This window comes from Lithobates pipiens, unplaced genomic scaffold, assembly GCF_037356315.1.
Source record: "Lithobates pipiens isolate NorthernLeopardFrog02 unplaced genomic scaffold, aLitPip1_a1.2 Scaffold_16, whole genome shotgun sequence".
Taxonomy (NCBI): Eukaryota; Metazoa; Chordata; class Amphibia; order Anura; family Ranidae; genus Lithobates; species Lithobates pipiens.
Genome location: NW_027507748.1, coordinates 281,687,936 through 281,702,336, shown reverse-complemented (window position 1 = coordinate 281,702,336; position 14,401 = coordinate 281,687,936). Strand labels below are relative to the sequence as shown.

The 14,401-nt window shown below is 40.3% G+C and overlaps 1 protein-coding gene across 5 annotated transcripts in view; it reads right to left on the bottom strand.

Annotated features, from left to right (window-relative positions):
• Nucleotides 1-2,121: 2,121 nt before the first annotated feature.
• Nucleotides 2,122-14,401, bottom strand: part of TRAF3IP3 (TRAF3 interacting protein 3) — a 143,833-nt gene continuing 131,553 nt past the window's right edge. For all 5 annotated transcript variants that reach the window (XM_077481513.1, XM_077481512.1, XM_077481515.1 and 2 more), the window contains exons 12-15: nucleotides 11,851-11,913; nucleotides 7,138-7,280; nucleotides 5,088-5,201; nucleotides 2,122-2,886 (exon numbers count right to left, since the gene is read on the bottom strand). In XM_077481513.1, coding sequence (XP_077337639.1) covers nucleotides 2,791-2,886; nucleotides 5,088-5,201; nucleotides 7,138-7,280; nucleotides 11,851-11,913 — 416 coding nt within the window. In that variant the 3' untranslated portion in view covers nucleotides 2,122-2,790. The remainder of the gene's footprint in view (nucleotides 2,887-5,087; nucleotides 5,202-7,137; nucleotides 7,281-11,850; nucleotides 11,914-14,401) is intronic.

Below are 14,401 nucleotides of genomic sequence, written 5' to 3'. Positions count from 1 at the left end.
ACGTAAAAAAAAAAAAAAATCCTGCAAGCAGCATCTTTGGAGTGGTGTAAACCGCTCCTCCACCACTCCTGCCCATTGAAATGAATGGTCACCACTGCTGAAGCACATGCAATGCGATGCGATTTTGCAGCAGTGCTTCACTGCCCCGATAGCAGCCGAATAGTGGGGCTAAAATGACGGTAAATCGCTGCTAAAACTTGCAGCGTTTTACCGTCAACGCCTGCCCGATCCAGTGTGAAAGCAGCCTTAATAAGTAATGCAGAAAATTTCTTACACATTTATTAAACAAAACAAACCTCCAATCAGTTCACCTGTATGTATAATTTAGATAAAAAAAAAAAAAATTATTAAATACACAAAAACAGGTACTCAAAACTTTGGACGAAAAAAAAGTGGCTAACTTGCGCTTAAAAGACCTCTGCGCAAATACCGCGTCACATAAAATATTGCAACAACCACTATTTTATTCCCTAGGGTCTCTGCTAAAAAAATATATATAATTTTTGGGGCTTCTGAGTGATTTTCTAAAATACAGAATTTTTACTTGTAAGCAACAAGTGTCAGAAAAGATTTAGTCTTTAAATGGTTAAACTGAGAACTTCTACACATGTTCAGCCCATTGAAGAAGAAACATTGCATCACTTTGTTCTTTTCTTGGCAGCCTGCCCAGAGAGGAGGAAAGTCCTTCACTGATGTCTTCAGGCAACTTATATTGACTTCTATTACAGAAGTCTTTTGCAAGTTGTGCTGAACATGTAATCGGCTTTTTTATCAGCACAATCGGCCGATGCCGATTAATAAAAAAAATGCCAAATATCGTCCGATTTATCGGTCGACCTCTAATATAAACCCTTTTATGTACAGTTTTAGTTGCAAAAAGCTTGTCTTTACAGTTCTGCTAAACTAGACCAGTTCTAAAAATTGTTCTACAATGGGTTACTCCACTAACAGGCTTTAGCAGAAGGGATGTGCTAAGTTTAATATGTATAGATCACTGCTCTTGTTTATTTTTTGCATCTTTTATTGTGTAAGTGGAGATGCACTGTAGTAGGGGTTGGTGCTGCTGCTACTACTACTACTACTACAGCAATCTTCCCTTTCTTCCATATCCACTGCTGAGCGGCTGCCCTGCTGCATAGTAAGCACATGGGGTTGCTCACTTGGCACAGTCGCCATTCAGAGACCATGTAACATGTTTTCAATGAATACAAGGCGCTCTATGATTGGATGAGGTGGGGGCAGTGACTTCATTATCTCCACCTCAAACAATCAGAATGCTTTGAATTCACTGAGAAAATACAAAGTGTTCTAAATGGTGCCTATGTGGAGCAAGTGACTCCATGTGGTTACTTGGCAGCAGCAGCAGGGCAGCCGCTCTGCATGAGACAGTAGCTACTTCAGTGGTTTATTGTCTCCACAGGGATCTGCCAGCTATTGAATATGCATACTTTCATTGGGCCAAAAAAAAGAAAAACTGGAATTCAGCTTTAGGGCCAGTTCACACTACAGGCAGTCTGGTAGTTTTTTTTTTTTTTTTCTTCAAAACATTCTGCACTGGAACATGGTATAATGCACTGGACCCCAGTACAGTTTTTTTTTTTCAAGGCGTCGCTTTCATTTTTAACTGCCAATCCTGTCAGGAACTCACTTTCTGTCCTAGAGGAACTATGCCCACTCTCCATAAAATAATTCTGCTCTGCCACTTCTCTGGCGTTAATCCCGCTTGTTGTGCCAAATTCAAATGAAGCATCTGCAATGTTTTTGGTTCTAATAGTGACTTGTGTGCCAAATTCAGGTAGTTAACTGAAATACTGACAGTTCATATCCTACAACAGTGGAAGTAATTAGGGCCAACTCTATTTTTGCGTACAGAGAGAGACCCTGGTGATAGATTTTCTGAAAATGTCTCACGTGTTCTAAAAGTGCCACTTTTAGAATGCATGTGAGACAATATCTGTAGCAGTCTTCATGAATTCCAGGGATTGTGTCTACGGTATTGATCATAGGACAGACTACAGAACACACCCCTCCACTTCTCTGTAAGGGGGCAGGGTTCAGCAGTCCTCAGAGAAAGCTAAAAACAATGTCATTGATAAGAGTGCAGCATAGGCAGTTATCAGCTGGCAGGAAAGAATACATTTTTTTTTATTGGTATATTTACCAAATAAGAGAAGTTCATTGTTTTGTGTTTACAAACCCATCAAATAACTTTATGCATATAGAAGAAAATTAGCTGGGGGCAAGGGAAGCTAACATAGATGAATAACTGCATCTTATTTTGCAGATGCACCTAGTTAGTTACTCTTCAGCAGGAATGTAAGGCCCCTTTCACACTGGGAGGTGCGTCGGCAGTAAAGCGCTGCTATTTTTAGCGACGCTTTACCATTGGATTTGCGGCTCTATTCGGCAGCACTGCTCCAAAGATGCTGCTAGCAGGACTTTTTTTTTACCGTCCTGCTAGCGCACCACTACAGTGCTCCAAAGCCCTCGGGGCTTTCACACTGGAGACACAGCAGCGGCTGTTTCAGGTCTGTTTGCAGGCGCTATTTATAGTGCCTGAAAAATGACCCAGTATGAAAGGGGTCTAAGAGATTACCATATTTATTTGAAATCAAAATACCAAACATCTTTTTTTTTATTTTTTTTATATATTTAAATGGAAAAGTTTCTATCCAATATACATTTAAATGGCACAATTGTTAACATTGCTTTAAATGTTGAATACAAATGTAACAAAAAAAGTAAACAAAGAACTAGTTGCTATAACAAACTCGAGGTAGTCGTCCTAAGTCATTGTGGGAAATGTCCCATTTCAGGAGAGAAAAGGTATGCAGTTACTGCAGCAAATACTATCACCAAGACTGGTATCCAACACGAACAGCGTCTCTGTAGAAAGAAAGAAGTTTAAAAAGCATGAGATACGAGAATTCGGTTGTCATGATAACTTTTCATTTCCAACAATACCAGCTCATAATTCACTTTTGTAGACAGATCTAGTTGTACTGACAGCTACACATTATTACTCTGTTGAATTTGTAAGATGGTACAACTTCCGATTATTTGAGGCCTTTAAAAATAAGGCCAGTTACAAGAAAGAAATGTAGAGTTTTCTAATTATTGTATTTTTCTTTTCAATTCCACTTTTTTTTAAATTCTAAATTCAAACCTAACCCTAGCTTTGCTACAAGAGGGAAATGTTAGAACCCTGGAACATGGATTTCATTAGAATTATTTATACAGCAATACCTTCTGTTAACACTTCAAATGTGGCTGTAGCATTGACCAGAAGGCTGTGGCTGAATCCTGTATTGAGTTTAAAGCTGGCCTTTGCAATATTTGATAGCAAATACTTTCAGGCTGGGTTCACACTAAGATTGCATGTGGCTCACAGCAGGGGTCCGGTGCATCCCTGTTTTCCATTTCAGGGACGAAAGACTCACAGGACTCCTGTGCAATTCACTCCGCAGCCGCCACGGAAAGGTGTGAACCGGCTCCAATGAACACCGATCATAATCTCCTGTCATGGGAATTGGATGCAAGGAAACCCTCATTCAATTCACACTAGTGTGAAACCAGCCTCAATCAATGCTTGTGTGCAGAAATGACTGAACAGAGCAAGGTTGCTAAGGGGAGTTTCTGAAATGCGTAAGTAATTGTAACTTTTACACTACACCCAATGAAATTAAAGGATTTCATTCTGCATTAGTGTTGGGAAGACTCTCTGTGCAGGAGCGCAGTCAGTCCACCTCTGTAAGGATTTCATCAGGCCATTATAGCTTTCTCTCCATGACATTCAACCAGTGCTTGTCTGCAGAAATGACTGAACAGGTCAAGGTAGCCTATTAACTTTTATCTTCTATTACCGGTATAGATGGAAACCATTGTTGGTAAGTTACCTTGACTTATTCAGTCTTATTTTTAGTAAGATGGTTGGCAGCACTTGAAACGGCCGTGTATACGGGTACCATAACACAAAGTTTGAGATGCACTGCTTAACAGACATCTAGGGGGAGATTTACAAAAACCAGAGCATTCAGAAGCTGGGGCAGCTGTGCATTGTAGCCAGTTTCTAACTTCAGCTTGTTCAATTAAGCTTTAACAATAAAACCTGGAAGGTGATTGGCTACCATGCACAGCTGCAGCAGATTTTTGCACCCTCCAGTTTTAGTAAATAACCCCCATAGACTTCTAAACACTACTTTTCTCCTCTTCACAATCTACATATCCATTACTTTCGTTCCATATTCTGTTTCTTGTGGCTTGAAAAAGCCCCTGCTAGTTTTAGTTTACAGAAGATGGTATTGCCCAACGGCATCTAAAATCTGGTTTATGCTTGCAGTAAAATCTCAGTATCGGAGTTCTAAGATCTACATACCTATTTCAGGAAAAGTCAGACTCCATCGTGGAGCTGATTCCATTGAGATGATTCAGCCCACCAGCCCTCCAAGCAGAAATTCCCATCTTGTCTGCACTGATCCACTGATGAGGAGCTACTTCAGGCATATTATCAAGTCGGGAGGGGACTGTAATGTGAATTATACAAACCTCTCGACTACATTTTTGGAAACCAGGGTCTTAAATTAGGATTGCTTCTTGCATGATCCTCCCTCTAAGAAAGGGCCTGATTTCCACACTTAGGCTGGCCATACATTATACAAATTTCTTATTCAATTTCCTTTAGATTACCTTCAACTATGTAGTGCAAGGGTCTGCCTGATCGAATACAAATTGGAAGTGTTTAACGTTTTGACCTCCTATTATATGGTTTTGGTAAATCTACAATAAAATTGTATAATGTATGGTCAGCCTTACTTCTTGACAACACATTACTAAAAGGGAGCATGGGGCTATGACTCAAGTAAACCCCAGGCACATAAATGAGCTTATACAGAACTTTTGCATACTTAGCAATCATCCCTACTATATGAATTTGCATGCAGGTACTATTTATATAGAATAAAAAAATAAATAAAATAAAATAAAAAACCTCTAATCTGTCTCTCCGGCATCTGATTTCTTAAAAACAGTGACATAACCTCATCACTAGCAATTAAACACAATGCTTTCCTTTGGAGATATAAGAATACCTTGGGTTTCCGTCTGTGATTTCCCTTCAGTTCCTCCCTGCACTGTTGCAGTTTTCGTTGACATGACTTGTATTCTTCAGTAATTAAATCAACTTCTGCCTTTAAACCTGTACACTGACACACACACAAAAGCATTATCATTAAATATTAATATAAAGCTACACTAACAGTCTTGCTCCAAAGATTATAGCATGTAAGGCCTCATTCTCACAGGTGTACAAGCATACATCTGTGTAAAAGAGCCACAACACTACCTGCCTGGATTTTGCAGGTTCTCTCTGTGCCCATGCGTGAGTTTCCTCCGGGTACTCCTGTTTCCTTTCACACTCCTGGTAGGTAAATTGGTTTTGGTCTAAATTGGCCCTAGTATGTATATGTATGAATGTGATTTAGGGACCTTAGCCTGTAAGCGCCTTGAGGGCAGGGAATGATGTGAATGTACAATATATATATATATATATATATATGTGTAAACTGATGGTGCTATGTAAGTACCTGTAATAGAGCCATGATTGCCCACTCGGGATGCATAGGCAGGCTGTGCATCTGCTTGTAGGTAATCCCATTCAGATATATTTGGATGCAGAAGGCTGCATGGACACAGTTGCGGAAGTGTGTCCCCAAACTCACACTTTCTGTGTTCAGGGACACGCACCTGCATCCACATGGATGCCAAATTGGGAGCAGCCTCTGTGTCCCAACAGACATGACTGACTGCTTGCATTCAGGTGCACGGAACACCTTTGCATCTTGTGCTGGTAAACACAGCCCTTCACCCGGATGTATGTCCAAGTACTATCATGTGAATGAGGCCTCATAGGCAGAAGTTCTGATATGCTTTTCCTTGAAAATTTCTACAAGGCTTATTTATAAGGTGGTCTTATGACCAGAAGCCTAGGCATGTGGTCATGTGCTCTCTGCAATAAGGCAGGTTCAGACAGGCTGGTCTTGCCCTTCACCACAGAGAAGGTAGAATTTTTTTTACTAGTGGTGTGTCATTAGCCAAGTCACACTTGAGAAGGCAATAGATGAGTCGAAAATTCTTGGTCGTTCGTTCTTCACATCATTAGTGTGCCAGTTGTGACATGCAATTTTTGTGTTGCTCTCGAAAATGCCTGATCCAACGTGCTGGATTTTGTTTTGAAAAAGGAAACAAATGATGGCACGATAAAATGCTCAGTTTTCGACTCTTTGGTCGGCCTTAGGATAGAAGCTAGTCATACCAAGGACAGGTGGATATCTCTCTGTCTATTATCACCTCTTGTTTGAAAGCACCTTGGTTCAATATAGTGGGATATACTAGTGAATTATAGTTACTGTACATTACAATTTGTGTTTGGCCTTTAGCACAGTGTACTTCGCTAGCTTGGACACTATGCCAAAATCTTTTTAAAGGAGTTATAAAGGCAGAAGGTTCATTATCTTAATGCATTCTGTACATTAAGATAAAAAGCCTTCTGTGTGCAGCAGCCCCCCTAATACTTTCCTGAGGTCCATCTCTGTCCACGAATGTCTTTGCCGTTCTGGACTCCCCTTTCTGATTGGCCGAGGCACAGCAGCGGCACCATTGGCTCTCGCTGCTGTCAAAGTCAGTCAACCAATCAGGAGAGAGAGGGGCAGGGCCGGGCCGTAGATCCATGTCTGAATGGACACAGGGAGCTGTAACTCAGCTTGGGTGCCCTAATAGCAAACTGCTTGCTGTGGGAGCACTCACCAGGAGGGAGGGGCCAGGAGTACAGAAAAGGTACCCGAGAAGAGGAGGATCAGGGCTGATCTGTGCAAATCCACTGCAACAAGTATGCCGTGTTTATTTTTATTGAAAAAAAAAAAAGCAAGACTTTATAATCACTTTAAGCTTTTTCTTTCAAAGCACAGCCTGCCAATACACGTCTAGAAGCCGTTTGGTGAAACAAATGATAGTTCATTAGAAATTTTGAAAAAAATAGAACTCTTAACTACTAATCAGTTTACAGCGGCAGTTAAACAATTCAAGAGACTTCTAGAAAAGCAAGCAGAAGAAAAGTAATCATAGACCAATAAAAGTATTTACTTCTTCTTCTTTTGATGTTAGTTTCTCCATAATAAACTGAAGGCGGTCATTCTGCACTGCTCCATCTGGTGTTTCCCGCAAGTGCAATATTTTTGTTTTTGATGTAACTTTTGAACTGCTTTGCTCCAATGCTGAAAGTCCCTCTGGGCAAAGAAGAAAAACATTTTTCCATTTAGACTGAAATGCCAAATCTCATTTAAAATTGGAAAACTGTATGGTTAGCCAAATTATAATATGAGAATGTAGCTATGTTCATTTTGCTAGTTAAAATCACTTGCATAATATGCTAAACCGTCATAACCAAGATTGTGATTTGCCAGGGTCATACAGAGTGTGACTTCTGTGCTTAAAGCTGGACATACATGCTGACTATACAAATTGTGTACAATCTCTTTTTGATTCCCCAAAACTGCATAGTGTGATAGCTTACCTATATAAACCATTGAATTTGTTTGTAATCACACAGGCCCTTGTACTACATGATTGTTGGTAGATATAAATTGTACATATTGAGATATGTAATACTTAGGGGTATAAATATAAAAATTTGCATTGCAATTTGCCCAGTGAAAGTGAATGTACATTAGTTTCGTGCAAAGAGGGTAAAACGAAAACAAAAAAACATGTTGTTAGGCTATTTCCTGTGCTGGTTGAATGTATTTCATTAATTTAAACAAAAATACCATCTGACCACTGGATGGCACGAAATATCGTACAAAGTTCCATTTAGTGGGCAATTGCAGTATTTTATATTGTAAATACTTGGAAAAACATTCAACCAGTACAGTAAATAGCCATTTTTCCCCATTCAGAATGCATGTGCAGTCACTTTCACTTGGCAAATTGGTATGTAATCTGTATATGTTTATAACTAAACAATAATATGTTCTACTAAATATTTTAGAGTGCAACGAGCTACCTTAGTAAGAAAAATGAAAAAACAAAGAAAAGATTGCATGGTTAGCGTTAAAGTGTTACTAAACTCAGTAATATGAAAAATAGTTAGTTAATCTGCCCCCTCACAGTGCCCACAGCTTATACATTTTCTTTTTACACTAAAAGACTGCCAATATATACCTTTTTTGATGATCTGTATACCACAGTCAGTGATAAACTACAGTTTCCTCAGTGCTGACAGTTCAGGAAGGAGGAGATTTCCACTGCAGCCTGTATACATGCCCACATGTGTGATGCCAATATCATGTGACCTGGCTAGTTCAGCTCAACAAGTAAAAGTTCTCTCCAGCATAAAAGACACAACTGAGCATGTGCAGGTTGGCTACTCTGCCTGTGTTAGCTGGCCTTCCCCAGATAGACAGTGCAGGAGGGGGAGGATCTATGCATACAGAATCAGGCAGTCTTTTTACACAATGCAGAGGATTAACCCCTTAAGTTCCACAGTGAGTAGAACAAGCATGATATGCTGCATATACAGACTGATTTGACTGTTGTGGGTTTAGTAACACTTTAAAGGCATTTATCTATTTGGGGACGCAAGTCAGAGTAAATCCTTCACATAAGCCTCATACAAACTCTGGATGCGAACAATCATCCAGTGTTCAGTATGTTGGAGGTTGCGTTGGGCCAGTTGTCTAACCCCTAACTATGCCAAAGGAGGCTGTAAACAAATTCCAGTTTTACCTAACACAATGCATCATTTTATATTGGGCCAACTAGTCACAATGCAGCTCAGTAAGAATATGTACTACAGCGCCCCCTCTTGACACCTAAGTGTACTGGCCCTAAATACATTATCCTGATTCTGAAAGTAGAGCTTGCCTAATATCCAGTGCAATTTTGATAGGGGCTCACTAGAGAGAAATTAGGCGAGTTCCTATATAGATAAGCCTTAGCAAACACAGGTCATCTTCTATAAAGGCGACAAATCTAAACATGAACAATTAATGAAGTTATATCACCTATAACGGTCAGGATACACCTAGAAAGATACTGTGCAATCATCTGAGTAATGCAGATTTCTGATGAAAAAATGTTGGGTATCACAGCTAGTGAAGAGACTCAAAAGGGACTTTTGAAAATCTGATCCTCTTAAATTCACATTGTTTTTTTTCTCTAGTAACTTCTAATGGCAAACATAGTACATGCTTGCTGGGAATACAAAAATGCAGTGACATCAAGTGCAGCAGCTAAATGCGTATTAAACTTAACCTCAAAAATCTAATATACTGTAGGTTTATCAGTTCTTAGATGTGGCAGCTGCATTTGTTTCTTTTTTTCCTTTATTTTACTGCAGGCCAGTAAGTCTGTTATTTTTCAATTTATTATAACAGACAAAGATGTCCAAGAAAAGTGTCAGTCAGCCATTTAACACTGCCAGGGGTGCTTACAATGGTCAACTTTTATTAATTTAGTAAAATCTTTATCCAGAAAGGAAGAAAAAGTTGTTACTGTATTTTCTTAGGAAGCAGTTAGCAGAGTTTGGCTTTAATTTATTGGTCGAGTCCATCTAAGGCTGGCCACAGACGGAGCAAATTTCTTTCTTGCAGCCTTGGGTTGCCAGTCAGGGTTGATGGGGGAATCCCTTCCACTGAGCCATTTGTGTTCTCCTGATGGGGGGTTGGGGGAAGCCATCTTTGCTGGTATAACTGCTGTTAATGCCAATTAAATCTAAAATCAGGCAGGCTCATTGTACCTAAGTTGATCAATCGATTCTTAGAATAAGTTCTTCTTAGAATAAATTATGTTAATTAATTAGACAAACATATAATTATACAAACTACTTTCTAATATCTATCAGTTTTCAATGAGCGCTTGATATTAGCATTTATGTACTATCCCTACTTCTATATAGTTTCATTAAATATGTGTAGTATAATGACCGCAAAGATTCCCAAATTCCCCCTCAGGGTTTTTCTGCAAAAACTTAATTGAAAAAAAAAGTCAGGACATAGTATTGATAAATATAAACTTAATTGTACCATGTACGCTGACCCTATGGCATGCAAAGACATAACCAAACTGGGTAAGTCTTTTGTCATTAAGCCGCCGATTTAAACAAAAATGGTACACCTACATGATTTGACACGTACAGAATACCGGACTAAACTGAAATAAATACAGCTAGGTATGGGTGAACTGCAATTTCTCAATGAATGGCTGAAGACAGAATATATACATGTACCTTTCCAGCTGGGTGCCATCAGCCCCCATTGTGATTTTTTTTTAAACTCCAGAATACATTTTGTGTTTTAACTACATCAAGTGGTCTTTGGTAGACAATTTTTTGGTTGAGCTACCCTTTTGAACCTGGATTTGATTACTCTTTAAATTGTCAGATTTTTAGGATATTTTTTTACATAACATTCATATCTCTTGAATTATTCATGTCAGATGAGATCTTCATATAATGCTATGTGCCTGCATACAGTTAACCTATCTGTCAGAAAAACAAAACAATATATCAATATATCTCTACCATTACCATCTTCTTTCCAGGAACGTCTGTGTGGCTCTAGGACAGAGATATGCAATTAGCGGACCTCCAGCTGTTGCAGAACTACAAATCCCATGAGGCATAGCAAGAATCTGACAGCCACAAGCATGACACCCAAAGGCAGAGGCATGATGGGACTTGTAGTTTTGCAACAGCTGGAGGTCCCCTAATTGCAGATCCCTGCACTAGGATAACCCGACACTGGACAAGGTTACTTCATTAACTCTAGCACTGTGGGTGTGAGAGCTGTGGCTCTCCTATAGAAAAGTGACAGTGTTAGCTTTGGATTCAAGGGCTGCATTTGAATTTTCAAGCTGACAAAAACAGTCAGAGAAATAAAAAACAAAAATCATTAATGCTGTGTACTAGCAATATGGCCTTGTAAAGGGTCCTGTGCCAGATTTCAAACATCCTGCTACTGGTTTTGGTAGCTCTGCCAAAACATGTGTCAGGTTCAGTTAGTTCTTGATGGTGCCACTTTGTAAAATGACTGCACCGAATAAAAAAGAATAACTTCCAGTTCATAGATAACAAAACTGGAAGTAATTAGGCAAGCCTGTCTAGCAGGGCTACCTCCTATTCACCTGTCCCGGTTATTAATGATGCTGTCAACTTTACAACTGACAGCTTCCTAGCACCCAGTGACACTGACGGTGGGCAGAGCCTGGCGGGGAAGCTGAGACATCAGTTCCCTATCAGGTCCGCTCTCTCCTTGTGATCAACGGCAGGCAGTGAGTGGATTCTGTAGCCAATAGCAGGCTGTCTAAGAACCGCCCACTGCCTGCTGTTAATTGTAAGGGGAGCAGACCTGATAGGTGAACTAGACTCTGAATACCTATCAGGCTCCACCCACCCAGCTTAAAAAAATCTTCAGTTGCTGTGCTGTTCATGTGACAGGTGCAGCAGCAGATGAGGAACTCGGATGTGTGGAGGGCGGACACTTTACCTCCATGTGCCTCCACATACTGTGGCGTTTGTCTCAAATTTATGTAGCTGTTTCCAACATGAGAATTTCACATGTGCCAACATTTGTTGTGCGCAAGCACAATGGAATTCTAAAAAGAGTCTTAGACACACTTTATGAATTCCCCGGAGTACCTTTCTAAATACTGAGGTATTTGGATGGCAAATCTGCAACGTTGTGGCTAAGAATGGAGAGCATCAGGCACCTAGATCTGCCCAAGATCAGCTTCAGGACACAACATAATCAATTACCTAAAATGAATATTAAATAGGGGTACAAATTACTGGAAACTTACTTTGTAAACTATTGATCTGTATCTGCATCTGCAATTTCTGCTGTTCCGCATTCTGTAATCTAGCTAAAGAAAGGAGAGGAAACACAATGCTTATCAATGTGTAAATCTTTTTTGCAGATAATAAATGCATTCCCATGTCTTCTGGAGCAAAACAAAGGTAAAAATTACAGTATTGTACAGAACTTAAAGTTATTGTAAAGGGATTTCTTTTTTTTTTTTTTTTAATAACTAACCTGTCATACTTACCTGCTCTGTGCAGTGGTTTTGCCCAGAGCAGATCCGGTCCTCCTTTTCTCAGGTCCCTCACCAACTCTCATCCCTGTTGAGTGCCTTCATAGCAAGCCCTGCTCAGTGTGCCCATTTACACACAGAGTGCTGCTCAGACCCACCCCGCTCCCGCCTCATTGTGTGTGATTGACAGCAGGAGCAACTAGTTCCTATGGCTGCATTTGGACCAGATGCTGCTCTTATGCAGAGCGCTGGAACAAGATTGGGCTCAGGTAGGTATAAGGCGATGCTGCGGGGGTAGGGATGGATTTTCTTTATGCAGTTCCACTGCAAATGACAATGAAACCTATCTCTCCATGCATTTTGATGCAGTTTCACATGCACTTACTTGCAGGAAAAAGCAATAATTGCCCAATCTCCTTACTGCTCATACACACTTACTTTCACGCTGCTCTTTTTAGTCATTGGAGTGAAGAGAAAAAGTAAAAACGTTTTGACCAAAGCGACTTGAGCTTACACAGGGTTTTTTTTTTCCACCCATTCCCATATGACAACACTCAGGCCTGATGACTGTCTGCTCAGGCACCTGCTAATGTATTGTGGAAGGAAGAGAAAGGAGCTGCATGCTTACTCGTATACAGAAGTAGCAGGTACTTTACTGCTCTCTTGCTGAATAGAACAGAGTGAATAGAAGGTAAGTATAGGAAAGGAGTTGGAGCTCCACAATTAAAGTGGACCCCCTCCCCTCAAACCAAAAATTCAGTGGAGCATGATGTGACGTCAAAATTCAAAGCTTTAAATGTAAGCCTCCCTTTTTAACCCCCACTTCCTGGTGTAATGAAGTACTGGTGACATCCAGGGCTACATCACCAGTGCCTTCCAGAGAGATCACATTTCTAAATGGTCATCTGCACCCTGGAAAGGCTACATCAAAGGTGCCGTACAGGGAGATCTTGGTTCTGAACTGCCTTCTCACCATGTGACATTAAAGTCTTTCTTCCTAAGATCCTGCAAGATTTTGCAAAATCTTAGATAAATAATCTTAATAAATGTTAACAGATGAGCTTAAAATAGGATGGCAAATGAGCGATATGAGGTGCAAATGTCATTGGAGGGCCAACTGCTAATGCTGCTGGAGGGGACCGACCATAGAGACTGGGGAAAGGAAGAGGCTGGCATCTACTAATAACATCGTTCGTTTTAACCACTTCAGCTCCGGAAAATGTACTTCCTTCAGGACCAGGCCATTTTTTGCGATAGGGCACTGTGTTACTTTAACTGACAATTGCGTTGTTCAACACTGTACCAAAACAACACTTATGTCCTTTTGTCCTCACAAACAGAGCTTTCTTTTTCTGCTATAAAACCTATGCAATAAAAAAAAAATTGAATTTCTTCATCAATTTAGGCCAATATTTTTTCTGCTACATTTTTTTGGTATAAAAAAAATCCCAATAAGCGTAAATTGATTGGTTTATGCAAAAGTTATAGCATATACAAACTATGGGATATATTTATGGAATTTGTATTTATTTACTAATGGAAATGATCAGCGACTTATAGCGGGACTGCAATTATGCAGTAGACAAATCAGACACTGACACTAATTTGGGATCCAGCGACACTAATACAGTAAACAATGCAAAAAATATGCACTGTCACTGTACCAATGACACTGGCTGGGAGGGGGTTAACATCATGGGCGATCAAAGGGTTAACCGTTCCTAGCCAGTGTTTGTGCACTGTGTGGGAGGTGCTTTTACTAGGGGAAGGCATGGATCCAGATTCCATGCCTTCCCTACTGAAAGAACAAGCAATCTGCCTTGTTTACATGCCTGTGTACAAAATGATCGGTGGGTGGTGGCAGGCATTGAGTCTGCTGTACCCACTGATTGGCTCCCACTGTGCATTATATATATATATATATATATATATATATATATATATATATATGTGTGTGTGTGTGTAATTCTGCGCACACAGCCACAGCCCTGTAGGAGTAAAACTGCTATAGGGTGGTCGGCAAGTGGTTTTATCCACTTGCCCACTGCCCCATGTACATGTACTGTGGGGTGGTGGCTCCTACAGGTAAAATTACTTACCTGGACATCATTCTGCTTTTCTGGGTCTGAGGCGCATGCGACTCACTGTCTGCTGGCTCCTGGCAATCATGCGTGATACAGGCAGAATGGTGATCTGCCTATGTAAACAAGGCAGAGCACCATTCTGTGACAAGGAAAGGCAGTGATCTTGTGTTTCTGCTAAGCAGAAGCACAGGTCTCTGCCTTTCCACAGGTTAAGCACCCCCTACACAGATAGGAAG